General features: G+C 44.4%; 1 protein-coding gene across 2 annotated transcripts in view; it reads left to right on the top strand.

Annotated features, from left to right (window-relative positions):
* Positions 1-17,531, top strand: part of CRYBG3 (crystallin beta-gamma domain containing 3) — a 175,737-nt gene that overhangs the window by 97,415 nt on the left and 60,791 nt on the right. For both annotated transcript variants that reach the window (XR_012646076.1, XM_074998308.1), the window contains exons 8-10: positions 9,733-9,869; positions 11,551-11,665; positions 14,478-14,513. Coding sequence is in view for 1 of the 2 variants with exons in the window: in XM_074998308.1 (XP_074854409.1) it covers positions 9,733-9,869; positions 11,551-11,665; positions 14,478-14,513 (288 nt within the window). In the remaining variant the exon portion in view is untranslated. The remainder of the gene's footprint in view (positions 1-9,732; positions 9,870-11,550; positions 11,666-14,477; positions 14,514-17,531) is intronic.

Below are 17,531 nucleotides of genomic sequence, written 5' to 3'. Positions count from 1 at the left end.
AAGGAGGAGCTCGGTCCCGTGCCTTATGTGCGGAAGCAGTCCGGTTATGGAACTGGTGCATCGCCAACAATACAATCTTGAAAGCCTCGTACTTACCAGGCGCTCACAATGTGAAGGCAGACCAGCTGAGCAGGCGTTTTGCACTCGCGCACGAGTGGCAGATCCGTCCCGATCTGCTACGACCGATTTTCCACGCATGGGGTTTTCCCCAGATAGACCTGTTTGCCACTCAACACAACAAGAAGTGCCCACAATTCTGCTCCAGGGCAGGACTGGGACGGGGGTCCCTGGGGGACGCATTCGTGATCTCGTGGAGGGGCCCCCTGCTTTACCCTTTTCCTCCCACAGTGCTGATCCACAAAGTCTTGCAGAAAGCCAGGAGGGAAGGAGCCCGAATGATCCTGATAGTCCCAACGTGGGATCGACAGCAATGGTTCCCCCTACTCCTGCGCATGTCGGACCGTCCACCGATGCCTCTTCCGGTGGCGCCGGATCTGCTTACGCAAGCCCAGGGGTCCATAGTGCATCCGCACCCCCAAGGCCTGCGACTACAAGTGTGGTTAATCCATGGCTCAGCTCCCTAGAGAGCACATGCACGGAGGAAGTGCAGCAAGTCCTAGAAAGTAGCAGGAGGACTTCCACCAGGAAGGCCTACAAGCAGAAATGGACTCGCTTCACGGCATGGTGTTCTACCAAACAGCTGGCCCCCCTTTCGGTGCCTATACCTGTAATATTAGAGTATTTACTGGACCTCAAGAGAGGAGGACTCTCACTATCCTCGTTAAAGGTCCACCTTGCCACCATTTCGGTGTTCAGACACGAGGAGGAAGGGCACACAGTGTTCGCCCATCCCATGGTTACCAGGTTCCTCAAAGGGTTGGTAAACCTATACCCCCCTCGGAAACCGCTTCCACCTTCGTGGAACTTGGACCTGGTGCTTAACGTGCTAACGGGACCACCGTTCGAGCCCTTGGCCACGGTTTCCCTCCGCCTCCTTACGATAAAGACGACCTTTCTTCTTGCAATTACGTCAGCTCGCAGGGTGAGCGAGCTTGCGGCAGTTATGGCAACGCCACCCTGCACTGTTTTTTCCAAGGAGGCGGTAACCATACGGCTGCATCCAGCCTTTGTTCCCAAGGTTTCTTCTGAGTTTCACATTAACGAACCTATTGTTTTACCCTCGTTTTATCCAAAGCCTCATAACTCTAACCAAGAGGCACGCCTACACCTCCTGGACGTGAGGAGGGCGGTAGCCTTCTATGTAGACAGGACCAAGTCCTTCCGGAAAACGGATAGACTCCTAGTCTCTCTCGCTCCCACATCGAAAGGAGAAGGTCTCTCTTCGCAGAGAATCTCGAAGCACATCGTATCCTGCATAAAAATGTGCTACGAACTCAAAAAGACTCCTTTTACTGGCCACTCCCAGGGCTCATTCCACTAGGGCGGTGGCGGCATCAACAGCCTTTTTCAAGGGCGTTGCGCTAAATGACATTTGCAGAGCGGCGACCTGGTCATCCTATGACACCTTCGCCAAACATTACGCCCTTCACAGGGTATTCCAAGAGGATACCCGTCTCTCGACAGCGGTCCTCTCGGGGACAAGCTGCGCACAATCCGATTACCCACCTCCTATCTTGGGTTACTGCTGGGTAGTCACCTATTGTGGAGCACCCACGGGGACACTCGAAGAAGAAAGACAGGTTACTCACCGTAGTAACGGTGGTTCTTCGAGATGTGTCCCCGTGGGTGCTCCACTACCCACCCATCCTCCCCGCTTCGGATCTCTGTTTAGTGTTTTGCAGGAGCATCCGAGGCGGCTGGTCAAGGAACTGGCGGGGACCGGATCGTGCACGTGGCCAGGAGCGCGCAAGGGAGCGGCGCGCACCGGCGCATGCGTGGTCCGGCAGAAACTGCTTGGAAGATCCCATCTGCGGCGCCGGGCAAGCCCAACACCTATTGTGGAGCACCCACGGGGACACATCTCGAAGAACCACCGTTACTACGGTGAGTAACTTGTCTATGCTGGGCTTGCCCCACAGACCATCGTTTGCCTGCAGAAGAGAGCAACTATCTTTTCTGTCCTAGATAGGTTCTGGCACCAAAAACCTATGTGTACTATCATGCTGGTTAGCCAGGAAACAGCCCTTCTTGTCAAGAAATGTGTAACTGAACAGCAGCAATTAGTACTTCAAATGTCTTTATGTTGGAGAAGTATAGTGTAATCATGAGCTCCCTGGCCATTCCAGGGATACTGAAGTATCTCTCCTAGAACTTTATAGGGGACCTTGTAAACTTGCAGTGGATGCCCTGGAGAGGGTCCAGTGGAGGGCAGCAAAAATGATTAGGGGGTAGGAACACATGACCTACAAGGAGAGGGTGGGAGACTTGGGCATATTTAGTTTGCAGAAGAGAAGAATGAGGAGTGATTTGATACCAGCTTTCAACTTTCTGAAGGGGGCTCTAGAGAGGACAGGGAGGCGTTCTCAGTAGTGACAGATGGCACAACAAGGAGCAGTGGCGTCAAGTTACAGTGGGGGGTGGGGTCTTTGTTTGTTAGATAGTAGGAAAAGCTATTTCACCAGGAGGGTGGTGAAGCACTGGAATGTGTTGCCTAGAGAGGTGGTGAAATCTCCATTCCTAGAGATTTTTAAGTCCCATCTTGACAAAGTCCTAGCTGGGATGATTTACGTAGGGTTTGTCCTGCTTTGGGCAGGGGGCTCGGCTTGATGACTTCCCGAGGTCTCGTCCAGCCCTAAGATTTTATGTTTCTATGACCTTCTGCTATTTAATATGAAGTGTGTAGGAATGACTGTAATGTTTTATGAAGATTATGTGTTCTACATTATTTTCTGATTGCCATTGTGGTTTACTGGATGTAAATTGGCAGTTCATTCAAGCAGCAGATGCTTGCGTGTTCCCAAGAAAGGGGAAGAATAGCTTCAGATAGCTACGTTTATCAGTGTGTAATGAGCAATGCATATGTCATTTTGTTTTTCAAATTCCCCTGCCCCCACAACTATGCTCACCTCACTAGTCTGGCTTCCCCAGAAGGAAGGCCTGCAGGTAATCAAATCCAGCTGGACCTTCTGAGTAAGCATGGTTGGCCTCCAGGGCCTGAACCAGGTTTGGACAAACAGTGGGAATGAAGTCACAGGCCTGGCACATGTGTCAGTGTACCCCCAAAAGGCTTAAGAGGGATCACAGGTGCAGCTAGCTCTTGTGGTCAGGTGTCTCCACCGGAATGGTGCTCAGACATCCAATCTGCTCCCTTTGGTGTTAATCACTGTGGCCGCATGTGTATGCTCTCTTTGGACAGCAGTGTAGACTCCGTGGTTAGCCAACACTGCAGACCTCGGAGAGCTCCCAAGAACCACAAATCAAGTGAGGTACGAAGGCACTGGATCCAGGTTTATCGTCATTGACGTATGGTCTCCAACACCCTCATGAGTCTCCAATATGACTCAACAGTTTACACTGGTACGATCTCGCGCCATCACAATGGACACAACTCAGTTGATGGCAAGGGGGCTCTGTCATCCCCTAGGTCACTCGACATAGCCCCTGTTGCACACACTTTTATACCCAGGTGTAAACAGGTTACGTATCCAGGTACAACCCCCTCCTTGTAATACTCTGACACCCCTTAATGTAACTAGATCTAACCATTAACTTGGGGGATAGTGGTGGTACCATTGAAGCAACACAGTCCATCATGCTCTCATTACAACCTGTTCCTGAACTTTGGGATGGAATGTACCTGGTGCTAAGCAGGAGAGGGTATGGGGAGTGCATGGTACGAAGCAAGATGTGTTTAAGTGTATCACTAAGTGCCTGGCTCTGGGTGCTTTCAGGTGTCTTTATGTGCTTTTAGGCCCTGTGACTTATCAGCTCTGTCTCTTGCTACATTCCTGTGGGCAGAATTTACCTAGCACAGTTTTTGCTTTAACCTACTGTTGTTCAGGCTTGAGGCCTTTAGCTTTGCTGTATGTAAACAAAGTGACTGTTGTCCTCGGCCTTTAGCCATACACCAAGCCTCTCGTTACTACAGCTCTGAACTGTAACTTTTAACTCGCAGGTTTTAGAGATGCTGATTACCCCTGTGTTGTAGCAAACCTGCTGCCAATGGGAGTAGGACAGTTTTGGAAGCCCCTCTTTTCTGTGGGTGGGTTTGAGTGTTCCCTGAACCACTTTCCAGACTGCAGGAAGGAGACGACTTTTCTGGTGCTCCCTAAAGATCCTAAGGAGAGAAACGTAAGATGCTGCTGATGCTGATGCTCCTATGGAAGCTTGGAGGAAGCAGTGGAGCCCCTGCATGGTGGTGATGGAGAGGAGATGAAAAGAGAAACAGTCTTAGCACCTTGAAAGTATTTTAATATTAAGGGCATAGAGGGTTCAAGGGTGGTCCTCTCTGAGGATTTGTGCTCTAGGCAGTCACTTATACAGGTTTGTGCTCTAGGTAGTCACTTATACAGTGCTCGTTATCTTGACAAATGAACACCTTTGTTCAGTGATCTCATTCTGTCTCAGTTTAACTCCTTATCTTTCCTTCTGTGCCTTAGTAACATGGTGCCACCATGCCCACCTATTGGTTAGATTTGGAACCAGGGATATAGGAAAATAGGAAACAAGGATGTGTCTCTTATTAAATCTCAGTTTTATAAATAACAAACTAATGTTTTTGAGAAATAAACATGATTTTCACAATAACAAAGTGGAATATCCCTGGAGATTATTTTGGATCTATCAAATTTACATTAAAATAAATTAAAGAGGATTCAAGGAGGTATGTTAGTCAGATCCCAGATTTGATTTAAACTGTTTCAGCTTCAAACTTCTCATGAAAGCTAGATTTTAGGTGCAATATGGTTGAAATATTCCATGATTATTGTGAGATATCAGCCCCAAATGATAAAAACTTCACCAAGATGAGCTGTTTATGTAAGGTGTCTACTATTCTGACCTGACATGTCAGTAAAATAATGGATCTTGCATAATTTTTGTTCCTTATGGCCATAAATTGGAAAAAAAACTATTTTTTTTTCAGTTTTATACCTGACCTGAACCCAAATGTGGTGATGGACTTGCTTCCAGATATTTGAAATTTGAATAATAGGATGTACTAGTTCTTCACCTCCAAAATTTCACACTTATGAATGTTTTGTTATGTAAAGACAAGTCTTACTAATGTTTTAGTAGATAATATTGCTCGCTAAGGAAGTTTGTGCAGGCAGATCTGATTATCCCAGGACAAATATTTCCTGATTTAAGGTCCACATATTTAAAATGTATAAACTAATGGTACAGTATATGTATGTATTTGCGAAGATGTATCATGTATAACGCCACCTCAGACTAAATTTTACCTTGCTCTGAGGTCAGCAAGCCAACTTCATTCTCTAAATAAGCAGGTGAAACTTGGTTTGGCTTCTATGGCACCTTTACCAGCTTATCACAGTGCAGAATTTCATCCAGGGGCTGTAAATCAGGACACAATTTATAACCTAAGCCTAGATTTTTAAAGGTATTTGTGGTGTTGAGATCCATTTTGAAATGTCTGTGTGATTAGGAGTGTCTCATTTTCCTAAGTGATTTGAACCCTTGGGAGCTTAAATCCCACTGATCATCAATGAAATTGTCTACATTCCTCTTGCAAATGAGATCTAGCCCCCTAAATAAATTATGCACTGCATTGCTGAGCACAGTAATGCATAAGTAACTTTAAAAACTGGGCCCCTAATCTTTTTTAAAAGTAATTATAAATTACATATGTTTGTGCAAACATTTTACTAACTTCTAAAAACTGATGTTTTTAATTGCTGTTGGTCATAGACACAAGTTACTATGTAAGACTGTGTGGAAGTAGTTGATGTACTCAGTGCAATTCACAGAAGAACCAGCCCAGTGAGTCGAGAGGTCAAGTTTACAGGCCTCCAAATCAGGCTGGATGGGCGCTAAAGCGAAATTAGGAAGTTAGCACTCCCCCACACCCCCGTGTTCCATCGATTCTGTGGAAATCTATGTAATTCCAGTCTTCAGTGCTGTCAATGGGCAGTTTTTATAAGCAACAAAACTAACTTTTAAAATTAAAAATAAATCTAGAAGCATTTCCAAAAGAACACTAAGGCTCTTTCTAGACTAGCCCCCAACTTCGAAGGGGGCATGGTAATTAGAGTGTCAGAAGATTACTAATGAAGTGCTGTGGTGCATATGCAGCACTTCATTAGGCTAAATCTCCCCTGTGGCAGCTTCGAAGTGCCAACTTTTGTGTGTAGCCGCGGGTTGGTCGCAGGTACTTTGAAGTGCCCATGCTACATTGAAGTCTCTTTACACCTCAACATTTTGAGGAGTAAAGGGACTTTGAAGGAGCGCAGAGACTTCGAACTACCCATGGCTACATGCAGGCTGGCACTTCAAAGTTTCTCACTTTGAAGTTTCACGCTTCGAAGTTGCCGTGGGGGAGATTTAGCTTAACAAAGCACATCATTAGTAATCGCCTGACACTCTAATTACCATGCCTCCTTCAAAGGTGGGTGCTAGTCTACACATAGCCCAAGAGGCATATAGACTCTTTCCAAGCATCAAATTTTAAAATTATGCTCCTCAGGTAAACTAAAACAAAACAAATATTGACTCGTGAGATACTGTGTCTGCAGTTAAACATACCATATTTTTTTTTACTTTTCTCCCTATGTAGTCACTGTATTATGTTTGTCAAAAATTATTGGCAATAATTCTCTCTAGACCATTAAGGTAGATTGTTTGTTTTAATTTTCCTAATGGGGGAGAACCCTGAGTTGCTTGAGTCGAATATTGGGGTGCATGTTGTAAAGTATAAAGTCATAAATGTATAAATAATATATGATACTATGGAGAAGAGGGGATGCAACAGAGCTGTTGTCTTGTATTTTAAGATGTTACTGTCTGATTCATTAGGAAAATCACAAACAAGCAAACTGTGAAAGTGCTGGTTTACAAAATACAGAGATTGTAGCAGAAAACATGAGCCCCAGAAAACATCTCTTCACTGTAGTTTGCATGAGCATACAATCCTTCTACAATTTGGATTTTTTACCTCTTAAGCTGTATGTTTAGAGCCGGAAACATGAAAGTTGTTTCTTTAGCAATATGCTGTAAGGTAATATTGTACTGGCAATTTTTTATCATTACTTTCTGGTGTTGATCTTCTGATATAAACACATGGTATTGGAACTTTTTGTTGATGAAAACAAATACTGTACATTGTTTGCTGGGTACAATACAGAGGAAATGTGTGAGAGCATTGCTAATGTATTATGTTACTGTACTATGGGCCTCTTGGGGAATGTGACATAACATTTCCCTGAAGTAACTTTACCAGAATTACTACTTTATTGCTTACAGTCCAATAACTAAGTAACTTTGTGCATTTGTAAGAGAGGCTTGCGTTTATTTTTGGATATTTTGTTACTGCCTCAGTGAAACCTGTCTAGAGCCTTCCAGTCCTGAGTACAATTGAGATGTATCCTGATCCTAGACTTCTCTGGAGGCTGGCACAGTCCATGGCCTTATAAAGGGTATGTCTAGACTAGACAGAAGATTTGACCCAGTCAGGATCAATATTGCAGAGTTTGATTTCACGCACCTGGTAGAGGTGTGTGAAATTGAACTATCTGAGGTTGGCAGTCGACCCTTGTGCTCCTCAATCTTGGGCGGGTTAAGGAGGTTGATGGGAGAGTTTCTCCCATCGACCTCCCTCTATGAAGATGTCCTGGTAAGTCTGTTCTAGCTACACAGTTACCATAGCTAGAACTGTGTGTCTACGATCAACTTACCTGCCTTAGGTAACCTGGGCAGGGGAGGAGAGGTTACATCAGGCCTTCCTGTCCCTATGGACCGCAAAAATGCCTACAGCCTCTGCAGTTTTTTACTTACCCCTCTTGCATCCAATGGCTGTGAGAGGGTCTTCAGAGAACAGTTGTACTTATGCTATGCCTGTGTCACAAGAAATCTTCCCAGTTTGATCCGAGATAACTGGTCCAGGGTAGGGAAGAGTGTTTCACCCTTGATGGTCTAACCTGAGCAGAATACTTAAGTACATGCCAAGCTTTTAAAGCCCTAGTTAACTCCCTTTTGTTTCAGTGTGAATTGAGCAGGTGCTTAACTACTTTGCTGAGTCAGGGCCTAAGAGGAAACCTTATGTTGAGTTACACTGTGTCATTTAAAGAAACAAAAACACCACTGTTGCTACGTTTTACATGTCTTTAACTACAGTAATTTCAACACAAGCTTTCCGTATTTCTTGGGAAGAACTGTGAGGCTTGGCAAGCCCTTATCCAAAAGTGACAGGTTAGTGGACAGGAGCTCCAATGACAAAATCCTAGTGCCCCTATCTCAACATGTACTGCATAAACAAAAAGCATTAGGTAACTACCTGGCATGGGAAATATTTATTATAGTTTTCACTTTCTTTGCCTTTTTCTGGAATACTGCCCTTTTATTTAAACTGACATAAAATTGACATTATAGCGTTTGAGGGCATAAGTCAATATGTATTGAAAAACTTAATGACAGGCAGTCTGAAATACATTTCTGAAGTAGTTATAATTGGAGCCTCTTTCCAACGGAGAATTCTTACTCAGGAGAGGTCAATGCACCCTTCAGTTTCAGTGAAATCCAAAAGTTACTCATAGTTGAAGTTGAACACGGTTGAAGCTCCTCCTGAAATAAAGTAACGGAGAGGAAGCTGTGCTAGTCTATATACTATCAAAACAAACAAGCAGTCAAGTAGCACTTGAAAGACTAACAAAATAATTTATTAGGTGAGCCCACTTGTTCAGACCATAGCCATACCAGAACAGACTCAATATTTAAGGTACAGAGAACCAAAAATAGAAATCAAGGTTGACAAATCAGAAAAAAAAAATTATCAAGATGAGCAAATCAGAGAGTAGAGAGGTGGAGGAGGGGGGAGAGTCAAGAATTAGATTAAGCCAAGTATGCAAAAGAGCCCCTATAATGACCCAGAAAATTTGCATCAATTACTGAAATAAAGATGGACTTAAGCATGTGCTTAAATTCTTTCCTGAACTGGAATCTGGACTGGTATGAAATATTAAACTTGGAATCTTTTTTCCTTCGTGGATGTAAATTACAATGCACTAGGCATTCAGCTGCTCATCAGCACACATGCCCGATTGCAAACTGTGCAGTTAACCTTGTATTTTATTTTAGATATATTTAATATAACGTTGCAGTCTTGTGTGTGTGTACACAGTCATAATTACTGAATGTATTATGAGACTGAAAAGGAGATGTGTGTATGCCATTCTTAAATCAATACTTACTATAATTAGAAAACACCACTGAACCCAGATGTAGTAAAATGATAATAGCATAATATGTCAATCAGTTGACTTCAGTATTTTCATCATAAAGTTTGAGAACCAAGGAGTCAGAAATGCTATATAAATAGTGACCTCTTCTGTTGGTAAATACAATTTAATGGAAGCTTATCTAGGCTGAGATTTTCAGAGTCCACAAGAATTAGGAGCTTAAACTCCCATGGGAAGTGAGTAGATGTTGGAGGTCTGACTCCACCAGGACTCTGAAAATTCCAACCTTAATTTTTAAAAAGTTGTACTATTCTGCAGAATCCAAGTAAATGTAGCTTAAAAAGGAAGTGCCTGTGTTTCTAGCAGTATTGGCAAACTTTCCAAATATAGATAACCTTTACAGTCTGATTTGTTTCTGCAGGATTGCAGCATTCCAGAAATAGTGTTTTGCCCGCCAGCTGGCTCAGAGGAGTTTCCGATTTGCATACAGAGTGCAATTGCCAATTTAGGAGAACTGGATGTTAAAAGCACCTTTTACCTAACTGTCAAGTCAGGAGTGTGAGTATTGAACTTTTTGCTAGTATTTTGTAAGGTAGTGGAATGCCATAGCAGGGGAAAGACACTTGAAGTCAACAAGGACTTTTCTGAAGGCATAATATTTATAAAAAATAAGTTTACGTTTCAGCCCAGTTTTCATCCCTTGGTGTGGAGCCTGACTTTCACAAAGGGATTTTTGCTCTGTTCCGCTGTCAACCAGTCTTGTAAACCTTTTCTTGAGCACCTGTATAAGCAGAGCAGGAAGCACTGCTAAAGTTAACTTCTTGTTCACTGGAGACCAGTAGTGTCCTTGTACTCAACCACATTGTTAAAAGCGTAACTAGGGCTATGTCTACACTTGCCCCCTTCTTCAAAGGGGGCATGATAATCAGGGTGATGGGAGATTACTAATGAAGTGCTGCAATGAATATGCAGCACTTCGTTAGGCAAATTCTCCCCGGGGCAACTTCAAAGTGTCAAACTTTACAAAGCACTTGGAAGTAGCACGGGTACGTCAAAGTGCCCGTGGCTACATGGCATGCCAGCACTTTGAAGTAGCTGGGGGGTAGAATTTGCCTAATGAAGTGCTGCATATTCATTGCAGCACTTCATTAGTAATTCCCCTCACCCTGGGGCAAGTGTAGACATAGCCTATGTGACTGAATTGCAGAAAACAAATACTGCTTCATTTAAGCACTCGTAAAGTGGCAACTGTACCCTTATTTTCTCCATGGCTAATCAGAAGAGCTGTGCAATATGATCCAAACCCAGACTCACTCACCAGTCCAGTACTTTGTGTGTTCAGGAGAGGGGAAATATGTCATGTTAGTGCACAGAACTTCCAGGTCCGAGCATTCTAAAGTGGTACGTTTTCCGCTTTTCCAGAATCATTATGGAGGGACAGGAGCTACTCCATGGTTAGGTTTGAAGCTAGCTTCCAATTCTGAACCCAGTTTTCCTGAAGTTTCTTGCACCACTTTTGATCCTCACGCAGAATCTTGTCTAAAGTTTGGAGAAAAAAATTAAAAGTCAGTTATAAAGCCAGGAGGTGAGGGAAAAGTGTCATATCTAGACTAACTGTTAATTGCTCACATTTTGCGAGGTAGCAAGTTTTAAACACTTGATGTTCCCCATGCATATAAGCCTCACCTCCATTCTCCGTCACTGTCCATTAGTCTCATATCCCACCACCTAAACTTTTCCCTTCTCATTCTTACAGACACTTCCTTTTGACATGCAGTGTGAAAGAGGGAGCCATGCTTCAAAGGTCTTAATATCAAAATAAGAGCTCCAGCTTTGCAAATAACTGTAGTGAATGAACATATTCTAACAAGTCTGATGCAAAGCCCAGTAGAGTCAATGCAAAGATTTAATGCATGTGTTGGTCTCAGGAAATTGTAGTCCTCAGTAGTAATCTTTGTTTTGCTTATTCATAGAGGAGCAAGATGGCCTTTTATGATAAGTGACAAATGTTTTCTAGTCTCATTTCTTCTGGGTTAGACATTTAAGAAATCTTACGTGAATTTTGTAAGGTTGTAGCAATAGATTCAAAATCCTAATGTTAAAAATATTTTGAATAAAATTACTGCATGTATCTGGTGCATATATTCTAGTCCTGATGGGTACAATCAAGAAAAAAAATGTGTGCTTTTAATATAATTCGTCGGAATAAATGTCTTTTTTTCCTCCTCGTTGCTGTTAGGTGGCTTGCCTATTCAGACCTTAATTACAAAGGAGAGATGATGGTTTTGGAAGAAGGAAACTCCCCATCTGAAATTTCTACAACAGATGTGAAATCTTTGCGTCCCCTAAAAATGGTGAGGAAGTTGTAATTCTCTGAATGGGCCCCACTTTTAATGATTTGGTCCAAAGATAACTTTGAGTTGAATATGCTGTTTACAGTTCTGTGGAGATTTTTGCGTGTGCAACATGCATGTCATGTCACTGAATATTACAGTTCATTTGCCATTCATCCTAAAAGTTCCTACACTCCCACATCTGTGCATTTAGAGCTCCCAAATATGGCTGGGAAGGATATACAGGTTGAACCTCTGTAGTCTGGCATCCTTGGGACTTGACCGGTGCCAGCCCAGAGAATTTACCAGACCATGGGAGGTCACTTTTGTCTAACAGTACTACCAACTCTTCCACTGCTTTCCGGGCTCTTAGAAGACATTTAGGCGTAAATTACAGCTACATAACAGCACAGCACACTCAGCGCCAGGACTGTAAACTAACTTTATGTGACCACAGAAATCTCGGCCACGCCCATTATAAATGGCTGTCCAGCTAACAAAAATCATGACGGATTACAGCTGTGGCTGGACAAGAGAGTGCCAGATTAGAAAGGTTCAATCTGTACTACTTCACACTGGGTGCATGTTTTCATCTCATACCTTTCTCTAGTGGGTTAAGTCGTAAAAGTCAAAGATTTGAAAAAGTTAAAATTGGGATTTCACACTCCCCATGTTCAGGAGTTCTGGATGTAGCCTGTAGGCATGATCTTTTATAGATACAAAGTTTGGATTCAGTTCTGGATATTCAGTCCGTCCGCACTTCAGATGTGGTGGTGGTGAGCTGCTTGCTTCAGGTGGGTGAGAGTTGACAGTTCAGGGGCCCAGCCTTACTTCAGGGAGGCCCTGGGGAAATCAACTCAAGTCAGGGCCTAGCCCTACATCAGGGCAGCGCCCTGATGCTCTTGATATGCCCAGGCCCTAGCTCAGGGTGGGGCAACGCAACACGCAGTCTCAGGAGGGCCCCAAGCCCTAGTTCAGGGCAGGGCAGCAAACAAACAGTCTCAGTCTGGGGAAAATAGCTCAAGTCTCGGACAGCCTGGGACCTAGCTCAGGGCGGGACAACAAACCAACAGTCTCAGAAGGCCCAGGCCCTGTGGGAGGGGGAGGGAGGCAAACAGCCAAGAGAGCCCAGGCCCTGGTGCAGGGTGGGGCAGCAAACACACTTAAGTTGCATCCTCGCTCAGGAGAGTCCCAGCCCTAGCTCAGGGCTGGGCAACCAACCCAGTTCGCACGATTCCAAGACCTGCATAGATACTTCACCTGCGCTGGTGGGCGGCGGGGTGGGGACTGCCATCTGGCAGATGGGAGCAGGAGGTACACGGGCCTGCCCACTCCACCTACATCCCAGCCCAGGGGCCCTTGTTGCAGCGCTGCAAGAGTCAGTGGAGAACCCACACCGCAACACACTGACACACAGATTTTAACAGCCCACATTACCCCCTGGTCTCCCCCTCGGCACATACCCAGGGTCCAGTCAATTTCTCAGGACTCATGGGGTTCCAGGTCCAGCTGGGGTCCGGGTGGCCCGATACACGTCTTTGTGGCCTGTAGTTCCTGCTGCCTCAGCCTAGCTCGGCATGCGGGCCAAGACTGGTATTCAGGTTGGTCCTCTGGGTCTGGCTCATCTTCTGCCTCAGGCAGGTTCCGCTGGGGTCCACAGGATGCCAGGACCAGCAGGTGCCCAGGCAGGCCAATCCAGGCTTTGGCCTCACTCGGCGGGTCCTCAGCCTCCCAGGCTGGCAGCACAGAGCTGTCCTCTGGCTCCTTTGGAGGCTGGGCTTTTCTAGTCCTGTCCTGGTCTCTTTGACTTCCAGTCAGGTGACTGGGAGGGGTCAGGCTCAGTACAAAATGGCTCCTGGATGAGTTCCTCCCCCTCCAAGTTAGTGGGCCGCCACTCTGCCCCACTACACCCTCCCATTCTCCAAATACGTTGAAGGATTATAACATTGCTTGACTACCATTTCCAGTATTATTCTTATGCCATATTGCCTCCCTTTTCTCCCTCACTTCGTACTGTAAGCTCTTTGGTATCTGGTAGCCCTGGGACTGGAAAGTTGCCAGATATTCAAATATCAAATAATCTGGATAATAGAGGGTTGTACCTACCAATGGATAACACTAAACAAAAACAAGATGAGGTATTAAGAAACAAATAAAAATGTATGCAGAGTACTTTATTTACTAGGAACAGTAGTAGTGTATACTGTAAACTTATACTGTATTTGCTGTATTTATTTCTGTTCCACTGTACTGTACTTATGGAAAACACAACTAAAATTTACTTATGGTTAAAATGCCAGTTATTTGAGAGTTCCTGATGATAGAATGCTGAATATGAAAGAGTTTGCTGTATATGGCTTACATTGTTCTCATTCCTGGGAATTTAATCCTGTTCTAATTCAATAAGTGTTTATGTTAATATATTTTTGGTGTATGATCCCTATTGCTTTAAAAACTTGTAATATGTGATAGTTGGAAAAATTATTTAATTTTTTTTTAAAAAACTGATCAGTGGTATAAGTGGATGACAAATAAGTAATCGATACTTAACTCCGTAGTACACGGTAGTAAATACTTTGATCCACAAGACAAACATGTAAAAAGTGTTTTATTTTTTGATGCTGAGGCTCATAAAAACCTTCTTTTTCTAGATTATTCTTAGTCTTTTCTTGGTTATGTGAATTATCAGTGTATTTAAATCTCAGTTACATTCAGCAAAGACTAGATTCAGCTAGTATAGCTGCAAGAAGTGGATAGTCTTCTAGGGTTATGAAATGTACACATATAGACATATAATTTCAGATTGTATGTAATTATGTGTTTTCTGTCTTAGGGAGGACTAAAAGTGCAAATGCCTATGGATGTTAAGGTAAGCACCGAACACACTACAAGTAAAAATTGGCCCTCATTTAAGACTGTCTTTTCCGAGGAAGTGAAATACCCCTTCATTCTCTGTGGAATATCAGATTAGGCATTCTGTGTCTTCCTGCTTCCTAAGCCCAGGAGTCACTCATGCTTTGTGAGACAAAAGCAGTGGCAGGGTTTTTTTTCCCCCAAGGTAAGTGTTATCTGGAGGAGAATTTTAAAGGAGCTACAATGTGAAATAAGTTTCTCCTGGCTGACACATCCACAGGCATCGGTGAACAAAAGTCAAATGTCTATTTCACCATATTCAGAAAATAAGAGAGAGGAAATATAAGTCCTTCCCCCCTCCTCTTTGCCACAGAAACACATGGCCCCAGTTAGCTTGTTTAAAAAAATGTAGCCTGGCCAATTGCATGCTAAAGCCATACTGACAGAATGGTGTTACTCCAGCATATAGTGCATGTGATGATGATGAAGGGTCCAGAATGAGGAACCGCGTAGTGCAAGAGGTAAGGAACCCATGGATTTTTCTTGCACTCACATGGCTCTTCAAAGCCCAACAAACTCCCCCCCGCCATGCCCTTTTTTTTTATTTTCTTTTTGTTTTTCAGCTGCACTTCCAGTGGAGATTGCTTCCTTCGTATATGCATGGCTGTTTAGTGTAGATCCTTCAGCACAGGTTGTTTGGCTGAGGAGGGTCTTGGATATTATATGCTGGATCAGGCTTAGTGCGTCATTACCACTTAGCTAAAATGGAGCTCTGTGCACCTAGAGCAGGGGTCAGCAGCCTTTCCGAGGTGATGTGCCAAAATTTGAGCTTTTGACCTCTGTGTACGTCTGAGTGCCAGTGGAACTGCCAGTGATACTTTTTAAAGCCAATAACAGTCCTACTTACAACAGCTTTATTAAAAAATACATTAAGGTGCAAAGCATTACCATTTAGGCAGTGGCTGGTAGCATTAGCTGGTCTTTTGTTAATCCACAGGTGACATGGCTTTGAGCACGGTCCTGGCTGCATGACGGATCAGGGGTGGGACTGAGCTCCTGCTTCACGTGCTGATGAAAATCGGCTCTCATGCCATTTTTGGCACCTGTGCCAGGGGTTACTGACCTGTGTCCTAGAGCATTTCATGGATATGAAATATATGGGGTTCGAGTCTCACCTCTGCTTGCCATGGGCACCAGGCTTGTGTGATTTTTGGTGATGCCCGGAAAGGGTCCAGGCAGCCGCACTGGGCCCTGCACCTCAGGGACACATGGATTCCAGGGTGGCTTGAGGAGATAGTGGGGGGCCTAGTACTGGTGGCAGAGACTGACCTGGCCCCAGTGGGCAGTGCTGCATTTTGCCCTACCCTGCTGGTTCCCAGTGTTGGTCAGGGAGAGGGTGGAAGTAGGAAAGACACAGGGCAGGGGCAGAAGCTTGGGGGAAGAGGTGGAATGATTGGGGAGAGGGAGTGGGGCAGAAAGATGCAGAACAGAGCAAATTGTGGGGCCTGGTCACTCTCTGATGCTGACGCCAGACCACTCAATAGTCCTCCAGGTCTCCTGGACCCCAAATTCCCCTGAAGGGCAGGCACTGGGGTGGTTGCTCTGTTCTGCCCTATGGTGTGAACAGCTCTAAAAATATAAGACCTAACACTGATGGAGCCAGGCCCACATTTGAAAATATTGGAGGAGCATGGGCCCATATAACTAACCTCCTACAGTGCTTGCTTCTTTATGCTGAATGAAAAGGGGAGCAGCATAAAGGAGCTCTAAAAGCCTCAGATCCAACTTCCCATAAATTTCTGTGGTACAGGATTCAAGGAATCCTGTCATAAGAGTTCTCTCTGAGAACATTTTTGCAAGCGTTGGTGAAGGCAGCATGGAGAAGCATAGCACTGCGAGGATTCCAAATGACCTGGGGAAGCTGCCTTTATCTAGTGCTTCTCAGAAAATTTTCAGCATGACTGTACTGTTTTAATTATACTGGGCATAGCTGCACATGTGGCCACAGTTGCTTGTATATAGGTGTTCACACATCTTCTCTTGGTGGTCACTTGCTAATGAGTAGGATGTCTTCATGTTGCCCTCCTATTTGTGAGTCCTTTGATGGCTGATCAGACTAATTCTGGAGCCACAGATCTTATCAGAGAAGCAGTAGGGGTTGGTAGCTGTTGAAGGGGTGCAGGGTAATTTTTGATGTTCTTCTCTGCCTCTCCTCATCTGCACTGGGATGGGACCTCTCAAATTGCACCATCCCCTCATGGATTACTATTCTCCACTGTGAATGGTCTTGGGCAAGGTTCTCCCAAGTGTCAGCACCGATGCTGCACTTTTTCATATGTTCCTTTAGCATGTCTGTATACTGCTTCTGCTGGCCCTCAGCGCACCTCTGTCTTTCCTCCAATTCAGAAAACAGAATCTGTTTTTGAGAGTGCTGATCAGATATCCGAACCACGTGACCAGTTCAATGAAGCTGTTGATGAATGATAATGGCTTCAATGCTGGTCATGTTCGACTCATCCAGGACACTAGTGTTCATGCGCCTATCCTCCCAAGAGATATTTAGGATTTTTCTGAGGCAACATTGATGATATTGTTCAAGTGCCTTCAAATTACATTTGTTCAGGTTTCACATGCATATAGTAGTGTTGGCACAACCACTGAATGGCATACAAAGAGCTTTGTCTTGTGATAGACGTTCCAGTTTTCAAAGACCCTTTGTCTCAGGGTGAAAGCAGAACTTGCACTGCTCAGATGATGCTGGACTTCTGCATCAGTGTCGACTTGAGTGGAAAGATGACTTCCAAGGTATAGGAAGTTCGCCACATTTTCCAGCAGTTCTCCATTGGCTTCAATAGAAGGTGCATGAGACTGTCCCATTGGTGAAGGCTGATGGAACGCCTTATCATAGAATCATAGGGCTGGAAGGGACCTCAGGAGGTCATCTAGTCCAGCCCCCCTACTTCAAGCAGGATCAACCCCCACTAAGTTATCCCAGCCAGGACCTTGTTCAGCTGGGACTTAAAAACCTCAATGG

Source organism: Carettochelys insculpta, chromosome 1 (genome assembly GCF_033958435.1).
Source record: "Carettochelys insculpta isolate YL-2023 chromosome 1, ASM3395843v1, whole genome shotgun sequence".
In the NCBI taxonomy this organism is placed as follows: Eukaryota; Metazoa; Chordata; order Testudines; family Carettochelyidae; genus Carettochelys; species Carettochelys insculpta.
Note: the sequence above shows the minus strand (reverse complement) of the source record. Positions and strands in the feature narration are given on the sequence as shown.